This window comes from Pieris rapae, chromosome 23 (genome assembly GCF_905147795.1).
Source record: "Pieris rapae chromosome 23, ilPieRapa1.1, whole genome shotgun sequence".
NCBI classification, from domain to species: Eukaryota; Metazoa; Arthropoda; class Insecta; order Lepidoptera; family Pieridae; genus Pieris; species Pieris rapae.
In genome coordinates this window covers 1,299,896-1,324,514 of record NC_059531.1, presented here as the reverse complement: position 1 = coordinate 1,324,514, position 24,619 = coordinate 1,299,896, and the positions used below count along the sequence as shown (strand labels likewise).

The window sequence follows — 24,619 nt, the reverse complement described above, 5'->3', positions numbered from 1 at the left end:
GGGATATTTGTTCCTAGTCTATATAAGCCTCCAAAAAGCAGGAAAATTATTGTTCCCAATATGACCGCATCTCTTTTCTGAATTCCGACAAAAACCTGCCTTTTGCTTTATCCTTTATTGTATTATATAGTATTATAAGGTAATAAAAATATCATAATTATTAATAATATTAAGATTAAATTCCTTTTGATGTGTTTCTTTTTTTTTCTCGCGTGTATTTTCCCAACCTTTTACTTGAAACTAGCATAAACTATTACGGTAAAAAACAGGATTTTTTAAAATAAAAACCTTCTTGGCACCAACCTCCTTAGTTTCAAATATATTACCTCCTTAGCACGCAAACCTTCGTTGCAATGGTCAAACAAAAGGCATGTAAATAAATAGAAATAGTCTCCGCCGGCCATTGTTCTGGTTCCACCGCCACACGATGTAATTAGTTCCATTGTGGGCAGATCCTATCGACGACGTACTTCCGATGGATTTAAGTACACGCTTTCCACTCATTGTTCTTTAATCTGGAAGATTTGGGTACGAGTGAGACGCGGATCAAGATGCTGCGAATTTTCTTTTAAAAGTAAATTTGCAGTTCAAGGCTCACTTTGGATCGCTAACTGGATATGCGTCTTTGATTTTTCGACCTAATGCTAGTCACAATGACTTTTCTTGTACCGCGTAAATATCCATGATTGATACTTTTATACTTCTAGGTCTGATTTTTCAATAAATATTTATATTATCTTTATATACATATTTAATATAAGATCTTAATAACTTTTATTAGGATTGTACACAAATTTACAGGAACAATGAAGGATTTCGCCTTTGAAACCTTGTTTCATAAAGTTCCAGATATGTACGCCACCGATATTTTTTTTTATTTCTATTGTTTAAGATTTTCGTTTTATAATACATATGTGCAGGGCAAGTTTTAAGGAAGGGGCTAAAGGGGGCCTCCACAAGAGAGGCTATAAGAATAGAGACATCAGAAAATGGTTTAAATTCCGACTAGTAAACACAAGTAAACAACTTTTCTTTTGATATATTTTTGTAAATGTTTAAAATGTTTGTGTGAACATAATTATAAGAACAATATCTTACGTTAATTAATTAATTATTAGGGCGTTGTTGTAAAAAAGTGTTTATATTTTTATATGTTGGTTAAAAATTAAAGAAATCTGCTTGGTTTCATGATTTAATGATTTAAATTTTTTGAAATTTTATTTGGAAAATTATTTAGAACCGGCCTCCACTCCTTAGTTGCCCCGATGCCTCCAGACCTCTATACCAGAGTTAATATCGATGAGCTAGCGATAGAAATATATTCCATAGTTAGTATTCGCTCCTTTGAATTCCATATTCAACGCCAGCTTTATTTAGTAAAACACTAAATAGGAGTGAATACTAAAATGTAAAAAGCGGAAATGGACATTGCCTTCTAAAGATGTAAATAGCAAATACCAGAGACAACAAATCCACAGACTATGTGCTTCTAGCCGTCTATTTGTTCTGTGGTGATTTAGTAAATACTTTTAATACCTCTTTACTTCAATTTCATTGCAAAACAGCGTGGATTAATAGAAATTTGTGTTTCTACGAAAAATTTGAGGCATACATTATATATAAAATAATAAAATAATTTGTTTTTTAAATTGTAAAACGCAAATATCAAACGTTTTCCACATATACTTCTAGAGCTTTTTCGTCAAACTTTTGCTAGCTTATAAATATATTTGCATTTACCATGGAGAGTGTTCAGAGGAGTTGTTGGATTAATGCCTGCAGCTGAGTTTCATCATGCAACGTCAATGCAGAATGTAATTCCACCCATTTCACCTCCCAGTCCATGGTTCCACAACTGAGCGTTTTAACGTCTTTGCCGCTCACCACCACTATGTGATACTGAATTTCCGAACGAATTCAGTTGAGGGTCCTTCAAGAAGAGAGCGTCCCAATTCTCACAATATTACTCCGAGCTGGTCGGCAACGCACTCGCGAGCCAGAGGGCATTGAGTGTCCATGGGCGGCGGTATCGCTTAAAGTCAGGACCTCCTGTCCTTACAAAAAAAATATTTGTTCTAAATGTCGAACTCACACTGTTTTCCGTCACAGAAAGTAAATCCATAAGTCTAAAGCCGGGAGTCGAAGCCACGACCTAAGCTAAGCTATGAGAGTCGCACGCTGAAGCCAAAACTGCTCAAGAATATGCTCCAACGGATTGTGAAAGTCTCTAGAAGTCAGCGTATATAATTTTGACAGATGTTTTAACCCCAGATAACGCTCGATTCGGTTAATCTGTGAATACTATTTAAAAAGTTGCAAGGCGTAAAACTCACAATTAATATGACAGCGCACACACAAACTCATACGCGCGTGCTAGCTTTCTAAGTGCGTTAGGTCAATTTATCATTTTCTTATTATTATTGAAGCATTACTCTGCTGTTTTTATGGACCAAAGGGACCAAAGGTTGGATTTACAACATTATTTGTCTAAGGAATGGTGAGGTACAATTAATTGGAAAGCAGACGGGACTTACAGTTGGCAAACTACGTACTGAAAGTTTGTGGAGGGTGTAACCCGAATGTACTCCAAGAACTGGGTTTCTTAGTAACTATGGGATGTTTGCGAACGCCTAGGTTATTTGCGATATCAAAATCTGAAGTTGTATCTGCTACGTGAGTAATGCTTTATAGCAAGTATGGGCAACCTTTGACATGTTAAGGGCCAAACACGTTCAAATACGTTCGCGGGCCGCGTTTAAAAGTTGCTTTTGCATTTTAAAGTAGTGATAATATTTTGGCGACATGAAATAATACGAGAATGTTATTTTAAATAACAAAATGAAATTTAAAAAATTGTACATTATGGTTAAATCATTAAATTTGCAATTGTTACAAACTACGAAAGTGAAATACACCGAAATCAATGAGACACTTAAGCTTTATTTGGGAAACTATTCCATCGATATTTGGATTATTTCCACTGATACAAAGACGTAAAGATTTTCCAAATCAGTCTTGTACGTTGTGTCTATTTATTAACTAAGATCGATTTAATAGAAAATACACGAAATAAATGAAGTTAAACGAAAATAGGCGAAAATAATCGAAGATAAACGATGATTAACGAAAATACACGAAAATAACCGAAGATAAAGGAAAATACACGAAAGTAGACGAAAATATGCGAAGATAAACGAAAATATCCGAAGACAAACGAAAATACACGAAAATAAAACGAAAATAACCGAAGATAAACGAAAATACACGAAAATCGACGAAAATATCCGAAGATAAACGAAAATAACCGAAGATAAATAACCGAAAATAGTTGAAGATAAACGAAAATACACGAATATACACGAAGGTAAACGAAGATAAACGAAAATACACGAAAATAGACGAAAATATCCGAAGATAAACGAAATTACACGAAGATAAACGAAAATAAACGAAAATAACCGAAAATAGACGAAAATAACTGAAGATAAACGAAGATAAACGAAAATACACGAAATATTTACCTACATTACATTTTATAGAAGTAGCAAATTAACTGAGACAGTTTGAAAATGTTTCTGACGGTAACTTGGTTCTTCAGTATATAGAGCATAATATACTACGCAGATATCATACGCAGAGAGCAATGTAACTGTTACCAAACAGCAACTGTGTTATTTCTGTTGCTTTTTTATTCAAAATTCTGATGAGCCCTTACGTAAGCTGGCCATAGAAGGTGTATCATCAGTGCATACTCCAATTTCGACCATGGCACGCCAACTTGTGCATATCTTTTGAAATTCAATAAAAGTATCCTCTCGTGTAGTTCCTTTTAACAGAATGCAAGAAGTTCCTCAGTAACATTTAACTCCTTATCAAAACCTCGAATGAATAGCAGACCAATTGGTGCTCTCGTCTAAAGCTATGGAAAATTATTCAAAACCAGCCAGGTCGACGGACGGGCAGTCAATGTTGTTTTTATATCATTAGCCATCATTTCTATACGTTGAACAAAACTTTTAATTTATTTTCAGCACACAAAATACCGTAAACTTCTAACACTCCTTGATCAATTCTTCTTCGGCAAATGGTTTTAATGCCTTTGCCAATTTTGAGTATAAAACCAGCTTTCATAACATTATCAAGTTGTGTTCTTTGTTTACGAGACAAAGGTTGCTCTTTTTTCAAATTTCCGGTAAGCTTCTGGATTTCGCCTGTTCTTAAATGCCCTGTCAGTGAGTGCAACCTAGCATGCTTATAGAGAGCTCTTTATAGAGAATTCTTTTATTACTGAAGTGGATTCATTACACAGCAAACAAGTAGGCTTACCATTGTATAAAATAAAAAAAGAATTATTCTTGAAACTGGCGATCCTCTGTATTTACTTTTCGTTTCATTCCACCACACTTCATTTTTGTTACTTTACTTAATAACAGTTAACCACTCAAGATGCACACAATCTCAAGCAATATGCTAGTATATCGCTTGTCCAAGTCATCACCTCGGTAGCTCAAGTAGAACCGAACTAACGTTCGGGTCATCAAGAATAAAGGCAAAATGAAGGAATAATCTGGAATAAACTACTTTAGAATAATTGAGAAGCAATAAATCTTTGGATCGGTCGGCCGTGAGTGTAAATACCTAATGTTTTTTATATTGTGTTTTTCAAAATATTTCGAGGGCCGAATCACATCTTACAGCTGGCCGGATTCGGCACAAGGGCAGTTGGTTGCCCATGTATGCTCTAGAACATCAATAACACTTAAGTCTTGTTTCAAGAGCTCTTTGATGATGTTTTTGACAGGTCGCAAGATGATATTGATGGATAATACAGGAGGATTTTAACATTTTAACATTTAATTTTAACCTGGAATCTCATTTTTTTGCATTAAACGTATCGTTGTGACCGTCTTTTCTTTTTTTTAATGATGCGTATGCATATATCAAAGGTGACAGCGAAATGTCTATAAATTAAAAAAAAACACTGACTTAGCAGGAATCTGCAATATTTAAATACATAGTGATCTTATAAACATCAAAGGAAAATGTATGTTTGTACGTATTTCTCAAAAGGTTTCATGGGTGAGGTATATTCCAACTTCAAGAACAGTTCCCATTCAGTAGCTTCTCCAAATCGACTTAGGGTACTTCAAGAAAAGAGCGTATCAATTCGTAAAAGGCCGGCAACGCACTCGCGACCCCTCTGGCAGTGAGTGTCCATGCCGGCGTTACGTTTCACATCATGTGAGAGTTGGTTTATTTTTTTATAATAATTTTATCAAAACACCTAAACTAGTAATAAAACAACACATTGTTTTAATATTATTTAATAAATAAAGCTTATGTATGTGCAGAACACAAATTTCGTTTATAAAAATACAAACAAGAAAAATTTGTTATATGTTCGCTACTTATTATAATTCTATTGTCAATAGCACTAATTTATACAAAAAACATCTTATATATAAAATACTCATCTTACAAACGAAAATATTCTAAAAACAATTTGGAAATTTCTAAGTCATAGATCATAGAACTGTACGGTGATAGTAAATTACTGGCTGAAAATATAGTTTAAATTTAGGCTTTCCAGTCTTAAAACAATATTTTCTATAACACGCGTTACTTTTTTCAAATATTTGAGACATTACGCGCGCTGTCACGCATTGACATTTGACATGGTTACGGAATATTTTTTGACAGATTGTCAAAAGTCAAAACAATTGAATGCGGATTTCTTAGAACAGTTAAACTTTGTATACAGATTGTGTTAAATGAAATATATTTATTCAGTCAAACTTATTTCTTGGGGTCCCTAAAGACTCCCATAAAGAGAACCGAGTTCGTAGGTTTCTCGTATAGAATGTATACGAATGGGAAGTTGGCTATGAAGACGCTGGGTTCCGCGGGACGAGACGAACGAAATCCGAACAATGCTGTTGCAGCTGCTGCTACCGTTCCTGCAATTATATTTTAACGTATTTATTTTATTATTTTCCAGCTATCATTATTATATAATAATTTTACTAAAGATATAAACAAAGATACATACAAAAAGGTTCACACATTTGCAAAAGGAATCATTATAAAAACTTGAGACACCCGGATGGAACAAAGTTCCTTTCGATTAAATAGTGAAGGAATTGTAATAATATATATATTTTTTAATTAAAAAATATAATGTAAATTAACTTAATCAGTAGGCTCAATTTTAGTTATTAAAGTGCCTAATAATATTATTTTGTATTAATTTATTGTTTCATTTTGACAACAATTCTGAAGATAGAGACATCTATTGACACCTATGTAAATTTTTTTACGAAAAAGTTTCGTTCCATCATAGAGATGTCGCTAACTTCATCGTTTCATTTTTTCTAGCCCCCTTTCAATAACGAATCACAAAATATAGTTATCCAAAATGTATAGTTATATTTATCAGAAGAACAAATTTGTTTTAATTTCGTGACGATTTCAAATAAGAATGAAACTCTTGGCACCATTTTTTTATATTTGCTGCTCAAATGTTTGTGCGATTTCTGATAATGGTACCATTTTGCGTCCCACGTTCATTTCGGGAACACCGGCACTCGTAATTGGAAAAAAGGTCAGTCCCATTCAAAACGGGACGTCTTACCGCGTTAGGTATGCCCAGGATACAAAATATTCTTAATAGTATTGTCTTTTATTAACATAACTTTTACACATTTAAAGAAAAACACTTTTTAACGGAGCAGTTGTGACCCACCATCCCACCACCACCCGTCACAACTGCTCTCTGTCGGTAAATGTTTGTTTCAGAGAGCCCAACGTCTTTGTGATGCGGCCCACCTCAAGGAGGAACTACAGCATGTCAAACAGGTGCTACACCGAAACAAGTTGCGCATCCCCCGGCTGCATCACAGAAACAAAAACAAGACACAAACAGTTCCTTGCCAGCCAGCTTACCTGCCATATGTGAAGGGAGTTACAGATAGAATTAGCCGGGTCCTAAAACGAGCTTCCATTAATACAATTTACACACACTAGATAGGCCTAATCACTACATACGCTTTGACCAACCGAAAGTACTTGCGAAAGAAAAAAGATTCTTACCAAGATTGGTACGCGAAGCCATTGAAATCAAAAAACACGCCAATTTCAATAGAGAGGACGGCCTAAAACTATCAAACACCTGGGATCCAATAATATCCAAATTAAAATCTCAAAATAAACAATCCGCGAAAATGGAGGACACCGTGAGCAATTTCTGCAAAAACCCTACATCTTTTAGCCGGGGAAATAAATACAGATAACACATCATTTTCTGCAGCTGTAATACTTTTTGACATTTAACACCTTTGTCTTCAGTCACCGTGACCACGCACGCTGTAAAGCACGCGAAACGTCGGTTTAAATTTAAAATTTTGTACAAATAATTATAAGTTTAAATACAATAATACATAACTATAATCCGTTAAAAAGTGTTTTTCTTTAAATATTCTTAATACTCAGCAAAAGCAAATATCCAATGTTAGTAATTAAGGCCCTATCCTTGTACGAATTGCTGTGTCAGTCTTGGGGTCGACTACGGTGCGCAATAGAGAGATGGAGCCTTAAGGCACGCCGGCCCGTAATAACAATTAATTATGTAAAACATTAAATTAATTTAATTTTATACTTTTTTACTGAAATGGATTACGGGGGTTGCGATAAAATATATGGTGTAAATTTCAATATCATGTTCTATATAAATTTAAGATAATGATATCCAAGGGTCAAAGGTTGGCTATGTTTAGATTTTTTTCTAATGAGCGAAGTTATTTAAATCGTGTATCGGTCTTTCGAAATGGATACATAAACTACTCAACTCCATATTTTTTCCATTTGTCTTTCTTTAAGAAACGATGACAAAAAATTAAAAGAACTATGTACTTTTTTGGAGTTTGGCCACTGTGTTAGAAAGTTTTAAAAATAATTTTGTTTTATTTATAGCTTATCAGGTAGATTATTTGGCCTGCATGTGGCCGAGAAATAAGGGAGCAGGGGATTGACTCATCTCTTCCAAAAATGGAACTTTATTTACTCAAGGGCTGTCTGGAGAGCCAGGCGTCTCCCGCCAAGTCAAGGCGATTTCTACTGAAATGTCCTCATGATATTGTTAGACGAGATCGTTGGCTGGTGGATCTAAGTAATAGTTGCAACCTTACCTTCTTCGTCGACTTGGATCTTGGCCTTATGCATGGCATCGTCGAAGTATATTCCGTGGTCATCAGTGAGAGATGAAAAATCGGATGTTGCGTTGAAAAGATCGCCCGCACCCAGACTTTCCAATATCTGTAATATTCATTATTTTATCATTCTTATATTATTTACTATAGTTTTTTGTAATCCTACAGCGGCAAAAAATTTATAAAACCAAAAAAATATACTAAAGACGTAGCCAAAGATGGAATGTGTCCATACGATTTTGTATGCAAGTTCGATGTTCTCTCAATATCTATAGCACTGACCCAACCTTCGGACCGTAAGAAGCCCTCTCTGGGTCGATAATACATATCTAAGTATCAGGTATAAATATTTCGGAGACGAGTCTTTGATGTGATCAGTCCATCTCATATTATTATTTTTTTTTTTATAGAAAAGGGGGCAAACGGGCAGGAGGTTCACCTGTTAAGTGATACCGCCGCCCATGGACACCCTCAATTCCAGAGCGCTCGCGAGTGCGTTTCCGGCCTTTTAAGAATTGGTACGCTCTTTTATTTTATTATTTTCTTTAAAGTAGATGGTCACCCAAAAATTATGTGATAACTCACCGTCCGTAGAGGCAGACTCCTTTCAATTGTGAATTTGGGTATTTCAACGACAACCTCCCGTCCCATGTAGCCTTCTTCCACCACTGCGGCTAGCCGTTCCGGTGTCAACTTGGCTATTATATTCGATACTCCTGTAAATAATGTTTAATAGTAATTAATCAGCGGCGTTTTGTACTGTTTTATGATCGTAAAAATCATTGAAACCGCTGGATCATAGTGAGGTTATGTTCACACTACCGATAGATGGCGTAAAAATACATATGAATGACTACAGTTTTCTAAATACATACTACATATCCAAATAGTATGATTCAAAGAAAAATTTTGTGATGATCCGTTTTCAGTGAGGTCATACCAACATATACAGAGATAGTAATAATTATGTGTGTATAACAGTGTCAGAACAGTGTTGGTGCGAACGACAAAGGTATTATGAGGAAACAGTCTTAGATCCAAAAACTCGACATGAGTCAGGCACAGGCTGATCACATCCTTGCCTATTAGAATGACAAATAAAAAAATAAAAATAAAATGATCATGAAATACTGTATCTATTTCATGATCATTTTATTCATCTAACCTAATCTAAACATTTGTAAAGCCACATAATTTTTTATATACAGGGTTTTTGGACAGTTGATTTGATCATAGGATCAAATTACAGTTGTTGCCAGTTGAGATCCCAAATAAATACATATCGTATATATAATATAGTATATATAATATATATATACTATATTATATATAATATATCCTTGGAGTCTCTAGTGACAAGAAGATCATCCTGCGCCTTTGTTGTACACAAAAGTATCAAAGTATAGCGATATTTTGTTGCTTACCTTCCTTCATGGAGTATGGTGGTAGAAGTATGTACATGCTGATATCGTTGCCCTTGTATGGAAGTTCCAGGATTTGTGCTCCGAGGTCGTCGTTTACCACTGAGAAGCAATTTAATTTGTCACATTAACAGAATACGCCTGGCTAATAAACGACTTCCTGGGAACCCTAGTAATGAGAGAGAAATACTATCATTTCCAGATTAACACCTCATCATTTAGCAAGGATTCGTGTTGTTGGCAGTAATATTTGTGAGTGTGGAGCGTTTCGGACTAAAATCTCCTGCCATTTGCTCTATCGTTTATTGTTTAATAATGTATTATCTTCTTTCATAATCAATAATAATATTAAGATTTAATATTTGTAAAAATATTTTGTTTTTGCTCATCTCTTTGTTTTATTTTGATGTGTTTGTTTATTTTTACTCGCGTGTAGTTGTTCTATCTTTTACTTGAAACTGGCGTAAAGTTTAAAACTATTGCCATAAAGTATGTGGTTATGTACATCCCTCTAACAACCACCACTGATCTTAACTCTAGCAGAAAAAATAATTTATTTATTTACACTTCGTTGCAAAGAAACAAAAATAAAACAATACATAAAAATTACAATGGATGCAACGGGCGGCCTTATCACTAACAAGCGATCCCTTCCAGGCAACCCTAGTAAGAAAAGAAAACAATAAATAAAAATGATGAGTGCAAGAAGTGCATATCCAGAAGTTATATATAAAATAACTTATAAGATATATTTAATATATATATATATATATATATATATATATATATATATATATATATATATATATTATATAATCTTGATTATCATTTAATAGATTGTCAAAAACTTACTGTAATGAAATATTCCTTTTTGTCTCATAAAAGGCCACAACGTCTGTCGGGTTTCAGAGACAAAAAACACCTGCTTCTTCGTTCTTTTCACCAGGAACTTGGACGCCCACACGCCCTTGAAATACGCAGCATTCGCCAGCACCAGCTTGGTGGCCTCTGTTACACCGTCAGCGGGTATCAGATCCTTGATGTTGTTCTTTGTAACGCGTTCAACCCAGCCGTTGATCTCTTCCCGGGCTGCAACTGGGTTCTCATGGAAGTTCTGAAACATGAACCATGGTTTTATATCCGAAATATTGCGATGCAGTTTTTATTTTTAAAGTTGTTAAAAAAATTTAATCTACTAAGATTACATTACATACATAGATTTTATCGCGGACTTTGAGCGCGGCGACCAAATCAAGATATACCGTAGCAGGCTATTTGCCTAACACACGATGATTTAATACAGCGGCCAATACGCGTTAGAGCGGGACAGATCGCCTACTGCGTCTCATATAGGTCTGGCGTGATCGTTGACGTAGCGCAGGTGCGTTAGAGTGGGACAGAACGCATACCGCGTATTCACATCTCTGTGACGTAGCGTAAACGCGGCCATAAAACTCCATAATGACAAAATAATTATAATTGCATAAGTTGATAAAAAATGCTAAGCCAAATTTACCACGGCATTCTCTCGTTTTTTTAAAATTAATTGTTTACTGACATTTGATTGATTATTTGAGCCAAGTAGGTGATTGGGGTCAGACGCCTTAGATTCGGTGTCAGCTGCTTTCTTATGAAGATCATCAGAAAACAGATACAACTTTCACATTTTAAGAGATTAGTGACGACCGTGGCTTGGTTGACTGCCACCAATAAAATAATCCAGTGGGGAGAACTAAATGTAAGCCTCAGATAGAATTGATGATTTTATTTCATAGGCAAATGTGTGTTCACCGTGCAAATATCGCAGCTTAATTAACCGTTCAATTAACAGCCTAGGTGTTTTACTAAACAGCACCATTCAACTAACGGTCTGAAAGATGTTCAGCCAGTTGATTAAACAGCTAGGCAAATGACTTGGATCGATGTCGTTTTATTACCTGCCATGTTGTCTGTTAATTTAAACGTAATTCCACTTAATGCCACTCTGAATATCTTTCACGCCGTTAGTTAAACGGCTAGGCTGATTAAGTTAGTTGGCTGCGACACATACACAGAATAGTCAATTGCATGTGTTTCGAGTGATACGGGAACTTAAAATACTTTAATTATTTGTTTATTTTATTTATTTAAAAGAGAGGTGTATCTTTAAGGACCGAGAATCTGTCTCTGCTCTTGGTATATAATGCCTTCCAAAATGAGAGTCTTAGGCAAACAGCAAGAAAACATACATACATGTAGTATGTATGTTTTATTGCTATATATCGCTTACATATAGTTACAGCAGAGTATAAATTTGAAATTAGAACACGACTCTGAAACACTTGCAATCTTTTAAATAATTAGACAAGCATACAGCAATGTGGTTTACAAACTGAGAGTACAGTTTGAATTTAAAATTAGAACACGTCTCTGAAACACTTAGAATCTTCTAAATAATAATTAGACAAGCATACAGCAAAGTGGTTTACAAACTGAGAGTACAGTTTGAATTTAAAATTAGAACACCGCTCTGAAACACTTGCAATCTTTTAAATAATTAGACAAGCATACAGCAATGTGGTTTACAAACTGAGAGTACAGTTTGAATTTAAAATTAGAACACCACTCTGAAACACTTGCAATCTTTTAAATAATAAAATACATTACCAATGCCTGCAATTCATCCAAAAGTAGGTCGCGCACACACTGTCTGACGTTCAGGCCGCTGTCCACAAACATCCTGTTTGCGTTTGTAAACTCGTAACTGTCACTGTTATTGTTCATCGCTCGCGACCTTTTGTCTACTCTGTATGCCGTGAGGAGGTTCACCTTGTCCTGGAAATGAGAATACAGACTGGGCTCAAGGATATGGTTAGGAGGCCCGGTTAACCCAAGTAGATCTTCTGTATTTTTTTTATATAACAGGGGGCAAACGGGCAGGAGGCTCACCTGATGATAAGTGATACCGCCGCCTATGGACACTCTCGATGTTAGAGGGCTCGCGAGTGCGTTGCCGGCCTTTTAGAATTTGCTCTCTTGTGTATGCCAAGCCACTTATGGAAACTCCATATGATGGTTAGTATTATATGGACGACCAGCTAGTGACTAGTGACTACTGAGTAGAGCTGGTAGATATAAGTACATTTGGCACCAAATTTCACTTCCGATAACACAATTAAAATGCATTGTTTGTGTAATTAATCTAATAAAACTATGTTAAATATATTGACTTTAATTTTAGGTCCTTATCATAAGTTGGGTGTGTTAATTAAAAGACGTCATCTAATTAAGCTCAATTATGTTTTGTGTAAATCCTTGTTTGCAGGGCATTAAATATTTTCGATATTATCCTATTGGATTAGTGAAGGCAGTGTATGTTGTGAATAAATAAATTTAATGTCTTCATTACTTATCTGTCCATTAATCAAAGGATGCAAGCCATTACAGTAATTTTTATTGCACCAAACAATTTTATATAAATTGCATGTCAATGTTATGTGTAAATTTTACTTTAGATTAATTGCATTGTCAGACAGCTAGATTTATGTTTGCACTATTCATAATTTTTAAAAGTAAGGTGCCTTTATAACGTGGGAGAGCTAACTATATTATAGTCTTGACAACAATTATAAATAACCTGACTTTATTATGATAGTTAATATGTCCAAAATGTATCAAAATCTTTGCAAACGATTTATTATTGAAGTGAAACTTCTTTAGAAGCGTTGTGATTTTGAGCCGGATGCAATGGAAAAAGCGACAGAAAAAAGAGACGGCAACATAAATTCATAAGATTTTACGTGGGAGAATGAGATATGAGGCATTATAGTCTTCTTTTTACTATCGCTTTTTCGTTTTATCGAATTTCAAACCAAATGTTTTGTTTTTTCCAAATTAAATATTTATATTAAAAATTTATCATTAAAATACTTGTTTTTATAAGATAAATTTAAAATTATGTTTAAATACATAATTATAAGTTTACAATAATACATAACTTCAATCCGTTGAAAAATTATTTCTTTAAATGTGTAAAAATTATGTTAATAAAAGACAATATGGCTAAAGTTATTTTGAAGTTACTTAAGTTTTTTTTTACAGAACTGGGGGCAAACGGGCAGGAGGCTTACCTGATGTTAAGTGATACCGCCGCCCATGGACACTCTCAATTCCAAATTTAAATAAATTAATTCTTACCAAAGAGTCTGATATCTTCAAAGCCTGCTTTAGCTTCTGTTCCGTCCTTCCACCGGAAGCGATATATCCCAATAGCAATGCGTGGTACACGGAGAACGGCGAGAAAAATATGTTGTCTTCTGGCACAGCTTTGTTTATGGAGTTAAAGAGGTCCAATGTAAAGTGTAGCTGGCCCTTATATAAATCGATTCGGGATTCTGGATTCGCCTTAGAGACATCTTTGTCCAAGCACTGGCCGTGTACCGACGCTATGGCAGCGATGAAGAGTGTTAATATCAGCATGTTTTATCTGTAAATAATTGATTTGTGTAAATGTGTGTGTGTGTGTGTGTGAAAATAGAAATTGACGAAAACAACTATTTTTTTATAGATTATAGAACAGGGGGCAAACGGGTTCGACTCAACTGAAGTTAAGTGATACCGCCACCCATGGACACTCTCGATGCTAGAGGGCTCGCGAGTGCGTTGCCGGCCTTTTAAGAATTTGTACGCTCTTTTCTTGAAGGACCCTAAGTCGAATTGGTTCGGAAATACTTCAGTGGGCAGCTGGTTCCACCTGGTGGGTGCGCGGCAAAAACTGCCTAGAAAAACGCTCAGTTGTGTAACGGCGGACGTCGAGGTGATACGGGTGGAATTTCGTATTCTGCCTCGACGTCCGATGATGAAACTCAGCTGCAGGTAATCCGAACAACTCCTCTGTACACTGTCCATGGTAAATGCGGTAGAAGATGCAGAGTGACCCCACATCTCTACGCCAAAGGATCAAGCCGCTCGGAGAGAGATTGGTCGTCGACTATATTCAGCAAGGAAATGCTGCCAGTGTTAAAGGCTGCCACAGGGACCGTTGGAAGGATTTTGAAGAAAGCACCAGTTCTGTGGTCCCCGGTACTATCTACCAAGCACATACTTATATCTTTAGTTAGTTGTGCACTTGGAACGATTTTCAAATTATCATTACCTGCCATAATGGACAGAATAAGGAGCGGACTCTCACCAGAAACTTGGGTTGATGATATAAAAGATGTAGGGATATAATTCTTAAAAAGCCGGCTACGCATTTGGGAAACCTCTGGCATTGAGTGTCCATGGGCAACGGTATCACTTAACATCAGGCTTACTATCCGTTTGCCCCTTGTTGTATATAAAAAATAATAATAAAAAAATGAGATGGGTCCTTCAAGAAAAGAGCGTACCAATTCTTAAAAGGCCGGCAACGCGAGCGTGCCCTCTGGCATTGAGTGTCCATGGGCAACGATATCACTTAACATCAGCTTCCTATCGGTTTGCCCTCTGTTCTATATAAAATAAAAAATAGGAAGATGAGAGAAAAGTGGAATATGGAGGCTCTTCACTCCTTTAGAGGTCAGGTTTTAATTATGTTTAACTTAAATTATAGTACTTGAATGAAGGCTATTTTTTATTTTATATTGTTATGCCTACGTAATACGCATTGTAAATAAAACCTCAAGGATTAGTCACGCTCGTCACCCATTCGACGTTGGGGAAACCCAGCCTGTTTCATTCAACACATAACATGATATTATAATAATAATAAAATAATAATTTAATTAGTTCTTTATTATGTGTTCTCCAACTCGGTTTGTGGGGTATGTGACGACGATTTTTTTTTATAGAACAGGGGGCAAACGGGCAGGAGGCTTACCTGATGTTAAGTGATACCGCCACCCATGGACACTCTCAATGCCAGAGGGCTCGCGAGTGTGTTGCGGGCCTTTTAAGAATTGGTACGCTCTTTACTTGAAGAACCCTAAGTCGAAAGGTTCGGAAATACTTCAGTCAAATTTAAAAGTCAGATATAACAAAGACGCTGTCTGCTGAATGCTGTCTCCACTATTGACGTCTTTATATGTATGTTCGTAAACACAGCGATATAAATTACGTAAATATAACATACATAATACTAATTAAAAACAATAACTAACCTTAATTAGCGATATTGTGTACCTATCTATAATATTAAATATTATACATTTTTCGACAATATTGTGTAAATTTAGTACTTTAGTTTAGTTTTAAATTTACTACTTACTCACTAAATTTTGTGTAGTTACTAGTAAATTCAGTAATAATTAATACTCCTTTTAATAATATTTTTTAATAATTAAATTTTAAGGTTAGTTATTAGATATATTTTTAGTTTGTAATTGTATATTAATATAAGTTATAATTATTTAGACATAATTTAAATTTTTTCCAAAATAATTTAATCTTTTCTATTGATGTTCATAAGTGTAGTTGGTTACCTAAATTAATAAAGTTCAATTCAGTATTATATATTAATTATACATTAGTATATTTTGTAAATATATAATAAATATATGTTTGGTAACTCTTTATGAATCAGGATTGAATCAATATAGGTCTACATTACTGCGTACGCGCCTAAGCCATCTGAACACAGTATTATTATTATCTTGGGCTTAGTTAAATAAATTAAATCACAATTAGTTAAATGTATTTAATACTTTTTGTTTGTTTGTTCCCTTTCCTAAACCTTTTTCTAGTAAAATGTATCATGTATTCCATCTTGCTATATTTTCAGCGTATTTGTTTGTAATTAAATATAATTTATGTTAGCTGAAGGATGGAATATTGTATCATTTAAAAAAATCAAATACACAACTACACGCAATACTCGTCGAGTGAGTTTGCTTATCTTGCCAAAGCCGCGTACAAATTATTTGAAGAAATCTATTAGGTATGAGGGTGTGCAATTATTTAATCAATTAACATCTAAAATTCGCAATTTTGGTGCGTTTGACAAATTCAAAAAGGCATTAAAGATGCATGTTAGATAGAATACATAGTTGACTAAAATTGAGACGGCTAATGGCGACGTGTATTTGGTATATACATATTAAGTATTTCATGTAAACAAAAAACATTTTTTGTAATGAGAAATAAAGTTCTTTAAACAAGCCTCGACGTCCCATAAAACAAAATAATGGTTAGCACAGCCTCGTCTCATTCATAAATATATGTCCATAACTTGTGTGATATTTGAGAGTAAAATATTTATCGTTACTGTACATTAAGAGTCTGTTTCACAATGTCCGGATAAGTTCCAAATAAGCTATTTATTACTTGTTGGTAGGATAACCAGTATTTTTTCGTTTGCGTTTCACGACTGTCAGATAACGTTATTCGTCATGAAATGCGAAGTATCTTTCGGAACTTTTATCTTTCAAATAATTTATGTGTCGCATAGCTATTTGGTAATTTATCCATACATTGTGAAACAGGCCCTTTGTAGCATGTTTAATAATTCACTGAGGTCAAACCGAGAAACTCAGTGTCAAAACGGTAAAATAAATTGTTTATGGAATTTCCTAGTACACGCTTGCAACCTTCTCGTAAGCGTGAGTAATGACAACCTTCGGCCGGGTAATTCCAAGTAAAGGTTTTGAAGTCAGCATGAAATTTGACCTCAAAAGCGGACATTTTTAATCGCAAATCAAATCAAAAATCATTTATTCATATAGGTAACATAATTTACACTTATGAACGTCAAAAAAGATATACATTAAATGATTCTAATTTTACATTTACTGCCAGTTCTCAAATCAAGGGCGTAGAACGGAAGAGAAGAACTGCTAATCTCCGCCACTCTTTTTAATCGCCAAGTTTTTTTACACAATGTTTGTAAGGAGCTGCAACCATTACACCATGTTCCATATGACATCTTGTGTAATTAAGAATAATAAAATAAATTAAAAACAAAGTTTTGTCCTCTCAAATAGGAGGCTAATCGAGGAGGGATAGTAAAAGTTTTGACAAATAATGTATACAATTATAAAAGATATTTTAATAGAGTGTGGAGTTTCTTGCCAATTCTTCTCCACACGTAACTAGCTTTTGGAAGGGGAATCTGGAAACATTTATATTTTATTTAACGTCCAAAGTGCCATTTTAGGTACTCTGGACTTGATAATGAAAAAATAATGGACTTTTACATTTGCATGTCTATTTTTATACAGTTGATAGTGCGTATTTTATAATTAAAAAACACTTTCTTAGCAATCCATTAATTATTATTGTTAATACGTTAACTGGCAGCTGGTCCTAGTGTATCTGTGTGCCCCTTTTTGGCAAAGAACTTCTCCAAATCCTGACATCCACTGTGCCACTTTCTGCCATGTACCAGTTCTTTCTTTATCTCTATCCACCTTCTATGTTGTCTCACTCTCTTCCGTTTGCTGTACTTTTGGCACCAGTTTAGTACCTCTTACTCCACTACTCTGGTCCTCTTGACATGTGCCCTGCTCATTTCCACATTAGTTATTAATTGTTATTGTAACATCTGTTAAAGAGTGGCGGAAAGTTTCTTGCCAGTTCTTCTTACCCGCTCTTCGCCCTTGACTTGCGAACTGGTGGTAAATGTAAATTTACGATTAATTTAATTTGTTTTTCTTGACGTTCATAAGTGTACATATTTACCTAAATGTATAAAGATATTTTGATTTGATTTGATTTGATTGGTTACCTTAGTTTTTCTTAACACTGTATTCTTCTTCTCTTTTGTTTCGTTTTAAACAAAGCAAAAATTTCAAACAGTTCAGTTGTGTTTGAAGGCGTTCACAGAATACGTCATAATGGATTTCCCTCGCAAGATCAGAGAAAGTCCGCCGCGTCACAGTTATACAATCGCTGGTGTCATTCACTGGCGATTCATGTCAATAGGATGAAGCGACGTTATAGACTCAATCTTCAATATGTATATATAAATCTCCTGTCACGATGTTTGTCCGCGATGGACTCGTAAACTACCGAACCGATATCAATCATATTTGCACACCGTGTGCAGTCTGGTCCAACTTAAGCGATAGAACAGCTTAGATCTTTAATTATAGTCGCAATTTTATTTGTTTATTATTTGATACAATTCTAACAGATGGCGCTGTGTTAAAAGTACCAATGTTTCATATCAGTTCTCCTACAGTTTCCCTTGAATTGCTTACTACTATGTAATATAACAAAAACCTTAGCCGCAGCAACGCTAGGCCGAGTCTGCTAGTAATAATATAATTTTTTTGAAGTTAAAGTGAAAGAAACTTCTTTAGGGTAACATTTTTACGGATCGTCACGAAGATGTGCAGCATTTTTGTTGAGGAAAAAGGAGAGAGCGATTGAGAGAGAGTGAGAAAGGGTAAGAAAGGGAGATCGCGAAAAAATACACTCATTTTTTGCGATACAGATAAACATAGTTAACATTTTAATATTTTCAGAACAACTAATATTTTTATAATATTTATCACCCCAGACCTGGTTCTTTCCTCTCTCAACAAATAAGTATGGCAATGCAGCTGTGTATTGAACTGCGTACAAGCAATACTGGCGCCAAACTATTTAAATTTGTTTTTCATTTATATTTATTAAGTTTCATTATTATTATTACCGTGTAGGATAAGAATATTGTAAACACTGTATATTTCTGTTGTTATTAATATTATTATGAAAATCTAAGTCTGTTGGAATTAGATTTTAATATTATTTAATCTGACAAGCATGTATAGGTAACCATCAAATACAAAGAGAAAATACATCAATTCATAAACAATTTTTATTATTAAATAAATATTGTTTTAAATATGTGGGTACTACTACGGATATCCAGACCCGGCTTGTTTATCATGCTTTGGATATTGGTTTAGTTTTGGCCAAAACGCGTTCTAAGACGATTGGGATGCTGGGAGTTCTGGGGTTTTATATTTTTATGAGGGTACACGAAAATTTAATTTAGTTAAAAGTTGGGGCAACCTTAAATATCTTAAACGCAAACAAATCAACTACAAAGATTCTTCAATGACAACATTTTAAAGTGCGCTAGCCTGGTTTCTTATCATAGCAACTCTTTTTCGAGCTGCCTGGAGAAAGTAGATGAAACAGTAATCTTTTTTGCAAGTACTCGACACATTGTTACGTATTAAATAAATCGTACATATCATCAACATCATCATCAGAAAATTTAAGAGCCGGGCTACGAGTCTTGTAGGCAGCTAATGGGCTACTTTTCAAGAAGTTAGCTGCAATTAATTTTATTTTTATTATCATTAACATTCTCCAGCATCACGTCTCAAAAGCTTCAAGTATTTTGTCAACAATAAATCGTACATTACATTTTAATCTCCCTGAATCTAATTAGAGATTAAATCATGCAAATGTATTTAGACGGCTGAATCGACCGAGACGTCGTAAATTTGCGGGAATTAAGTTACCTACATATCGGCTAACGGAATCACAAATCTCTGATTACGGTAATGTACCGTTAACAATTATGTAGCAAATGGTTAATTGGTATCGTTAAATAAAAAATACTAATATAAAACATGCGGAAATATAAAAATGTTGCCGGCATTATACAATTGTTCAATTTATATTTCTGTTAGTTATGTTAGCATAAGTATGTAGTTATGTTTTAAAGAAAAACTGTGTAAAAAGGCTTACTATAAAGCGATTATCTCGTTGATAAAAGGGCCTGGGATTAGTGGGCAGGCTACTTCTAATTAATTTGCTATATTTGTTTTAAAATATGCGTTGTTTGATGATTTGCTTTTTTAAAAGAGTACCGAGAGTTTTTTACGCCGCTTAATCTCTATATATATATATATTGCTGGAATAATAATATAATGAATATATATACATATTCATAAGGTAATATTAGTAATTATTGTAAAAGCGAGATAGCCTATTCACTGGACAATTCAAAGTCGTTAGTTTGGGACGTCCTGTATTCGTATAAAATAAGGTTCTGGACTACAACGGTCGGGGATATTGGGAAATCCTCGCTCATAACGCACCAACGCAATTCTTGCATAAGTTCCAGCGAACACGTTCGCTAACGGAATACAAACAGTTTTGTTTGTTCTATTGATTATTGTTTTATCTTTATCTATCGAGTGGATGGATTCATGTTTACTAGCTGTATACGCAGTTCCTGATAATAGCTTATCATCAATTACTGCTGTATCCTTCGCCATTGTAATCCTTCCAACCAGTGGCATAGCAAAGGGGGGGGGGGTCCGCACCGGGTGTCACCTTTTTTGGGGGTGACACCCTAATGGACTCTTTACTTTAAAATTAAAGATTTTAAATTTGAATTTGATTTCTACCCTCTGCGTAGTTCGTTTCGCCTAAGTATATATTTTTGAATGTTGCCTTGAAATTTTTTCTAAAAAATTATAAATATACAATATTTAAATAAATAAATAATAAATAAATAAAAAATAAAAATAAAAGTCTATATTCATTTTAAGTAGATACATCTTTCTTTTCATAGTGTAAGATTTACTTTTTTATTTAGCTTAAAGACCTTCCTCAAGGTTCAAGGAGTTCAAGGAATACATTTTAAATTTTAATTATATTTCTAACCAATATATTTATATTTATGTTATATAAATATAAATATATTGGTTAGAAATATATATATTCATCTTTATTTATATAACATAGAAGAAAACCTGTCAATAATATTGAACACTCGGAAATTTTTATTAATTTGTTTTTTTTATAGAACAGGGGGCAAACGGTATGAATAAATAAATTTTGAATGGTATACAAAAAAAAATCAATACCCATACTGATTTTGCCTCAAACCTCATAAATTTTCCGTTCCACATTATGATTTATATTTATGTTATAATAAGCATTGTTAATATTTATGAAGATATTTCTGGTAAATCCGATGTGGTCAACAAGGAAAATGTGTACAATAAATATTATTACATGTCTGATGCACTGAATGCAAACATATTGACCCAACTCCGCCAATGGAATCTTGCATATGTCAACAAATGCGCGAAGGCTATGAGAACTTGGAGAACCTGATGTGTTGGTGAGCAGGCCACACAGCATGTGGAGACCTCAGCAGAACAAAAGACCGCGCGAACCCAACGGCTAGCTGGACTGACGTCATCAAAATCATTTATTCATATGTATATGAACGTAAAAAAAAAAGAAATGCATCTAATTTTACATTTACTGCCAGTTCTGTAATCAGAGCGAAGAATGGAGGAGAACTGGCAATAAACTCTCCACCACTCTTTAGTCGCCATGTTTTTTAACAACGTTTGTAAGGAGCTGCAAGCATTATACCATATTCTACATGACATTAATAATAAAAAAAACAAAAAACAAAGATTTGTCCTTTATCGGCTGGATGCATGGCGAAATAGGAGCACGCACTTAAATATTATTTAATATACTTAAAAACAAAAGAAAAAAAGAAAATAGCTAACAATTTTTTCTTTAAGAACAAGGTATGTTTTAAGTATATAATGCGCGTCTGCTATGACTGTGATTGGACCTGGCTCAGCGTTATGCTGAGGAGCAGACTGTTCCACAGTGCTGGTCATTCTGCCAGAGACCACAGCAGTTAGTTTGCGCCATAGCCGCAAAAAAGATAAGAATATAATGATATTAATACTTTGTAAAAGAAAAAAATAAACGTTAGCAGTGTAAGCAGTAATAATAAATATAAAATCGGTGGCGCTACAACCTGTTTAGGCCTTGGCCTCAGATTTCTGAATCTGTTTCATGGTCATTTTTAAATCTAATAGGCAAGTAGGTGATCAGCCTCCAGTGCCTAGTAAATATAACAAAATTAAAAATAAGAATAATTGTTTAAAAAATATTTATTCGTTGCATTCCTAGGTCTAATTTGCGTATGTCAATACGAGCTCTTCACAACACAGGTATCAAACGCATACAATGTTTAACCGGGCAATGACAAATACATGTGTGTAACACAACTATAAAATTTCACAACACGTCACACAAATTAGAAAGCGAGCGCGATTTTATTGTTTACAGACACCATTTTACACTTGTATCACTTTAAACAATTGAAAATAGTTTGTTATGTGTTTTTTTTGTGTTGATCCTTTGACTGAAAAAGTGCGCTAATAAGGATCAACACTTTTGCGGGATTTTTATGTTACGTATTTAAAGTCGTTTTTAAGACATTGTCATGTGTATGTGTGTGTGACAATGTCAATATGGATTCTGAATTTTATGACACTACCAACTAACAATTTTTTGTGCTACCTACAATTCTCTTTCTTGTTATCATTTATATATTTATAATCTTAACGAGTGTTTTCCAACGTGGGGCCACACCAAACAGTGGGGTTTGACAGTTAAGGAGGGCTATCATAAAATTTATTAAAACTATTTGTTGAATTTACTTACTGTGTTTTGTTAAAAATTTCCTAATAAATTCTAAACCTATAATTTAAGCTTAAAAAACAATTTAACTTTAAATAAAAATTATGTATTACATATTGGCCCTAGATTTTTTTAGAAAGACTAAGGTGATAAACTAATAAAAACCATAGTCCAAATGACAAAATATTGAATTGCTTTTAATAACTTCTTCTTTTTAGATTGTTCATTATTTGACACTAACGCACTGGTACCCAAGGGAAAAAGAGAGACACAACTCAGACATTGGATAGAGAGAGTGGTACAGTGAAGTGATTTCCAAAAGAAGATTGATATAATATGTATATGTGTTTAATGTAAAAGTCTCTGTTTTAAGACTATTATTATTATTACTAACACACCAATATAGAAATATATTTTTAAGATCCTTAATTATTATATTTTATTAATAATATAATAATTATTCGATCTTAAATATTATAAAATGAGCAACATTAACTTAATATTTGTGAAATAAGACTGTTATGAAACAGGCAGACAGGCTTTCCAAACTACAAACACAAATACATATGTTGTTAGAATGAAAAACACGTTTATTACACGATATTAAGATTACTATAGTGTTTATATATACGCTATCAGTGCTGAAGCGAATAAAGACTCACCGATTTTGTTTTTAATATCCGATCACACACAACACGTCAGAAAACCACGGTGTCGCGATGCGAACTAAGCAAAGAGAACTCGTTGGCGACTATTTGTGGGGCAAACTTGTAACATGTATGACTAGGGCTGCCAACCATACTTTATAATAACGTATCCTACTTTATTTTTGGTAATTATACTTTATACTTTTACATACAAATAAAGTATGCAAAAATACTTTATTGTCAACCTTTACTGTGGTGCGTAAAATAAAATACTCATTATGGGTACTTAACGATTCATAATTGCTGAACGAAATATTTAAAACGGATTATGAAAACAATTTTTAATTACTGTACGAAATGTTAGATGTCAGTTGTGACATCTGACAACTCACAGTCCACAGATGTCTTTCATTATCGACGAAATTGTACAAAACTGGTCCGTTAGTTTTGTTTAAAAGTGAAGAATGCATTTTAAAGTAAATATTAATGCTGAACATGACGAGTAAATATTAATGCTGAAAATGACGAGTAAATATTAATGCTGAAAATGACGAGTAATTCTGATAGTGACACACCAGTGACTCCTAAAAAAGCTAAAATAACAAAAGTTTTACAATTACCTAAAATTATTTCTTACCTACTCTCCGTTCCTGCAACTTCTACTTTTACTGAAAGAGTTTTTTCTGTAATGAATCTGAAGTGGCGAGAAGAGAGAAATAGAGCATCAATAAATTTAATTAAAAACGAATCGTTTATCTATTTAAATTAAAATATTGATTGTCAAACAAGCTTTGTAACATTTAAAGATAACAAGAAATTGTTATCATGTGCTAAAAGCACACAAAAATACGTTTTTAAAGTAAAAAAAACATAAAATTTGAAATATACTTTATTTTTCTTCCTAATACTTTATTTTTTCCTATCCAAACCACTTTTATACGTTTTATTTGTCAATAAAAGTTGGCAACCCTATGTATGACTGGCCGAC

General features: G+C 34.0%; 1 protein-coding gene across 1 annotated transcript; it reads right to left on the bottom strand.

Annotated features, from left to right (window-relative positions):
- Positions 1 to 5,781: 5,781 nt before the first annotated feature.
- On the bottom strand, positions 5,782 to 23,777 carry LOC111000944 (serine protease inhibitor 88Ea). The gene is made up of 8 exons (XM_022270553.2): positions 23,647 to 23,777; positions 13,802 to 14,090; positions 12,272 to 12,439; positions 10,478 to 10,739; positions 9,629 to 9,727; positions 8,790 to 8,920; positions 8,184 to 8,310; positions 5,782 to 5,957 (listed from the first exon to the last, which is right to left on the bottom strand). Exons 2-8 carry the CDS (start codon positions 14,081 to 14,083, stop codon positions 5,797 to 5,799), a joined length of 1,230 nt encoding a protein of 409 aa, XP_022126245.2. The 5' UTR covers positions 14,084 to 14,090; positions 23,647 to 23,777; the 3' UTR covers positions 5,782 to 5,796.
- Between the last annotated feature and the right edge of the window lie 842 nt (positions 23,778 to 24,619).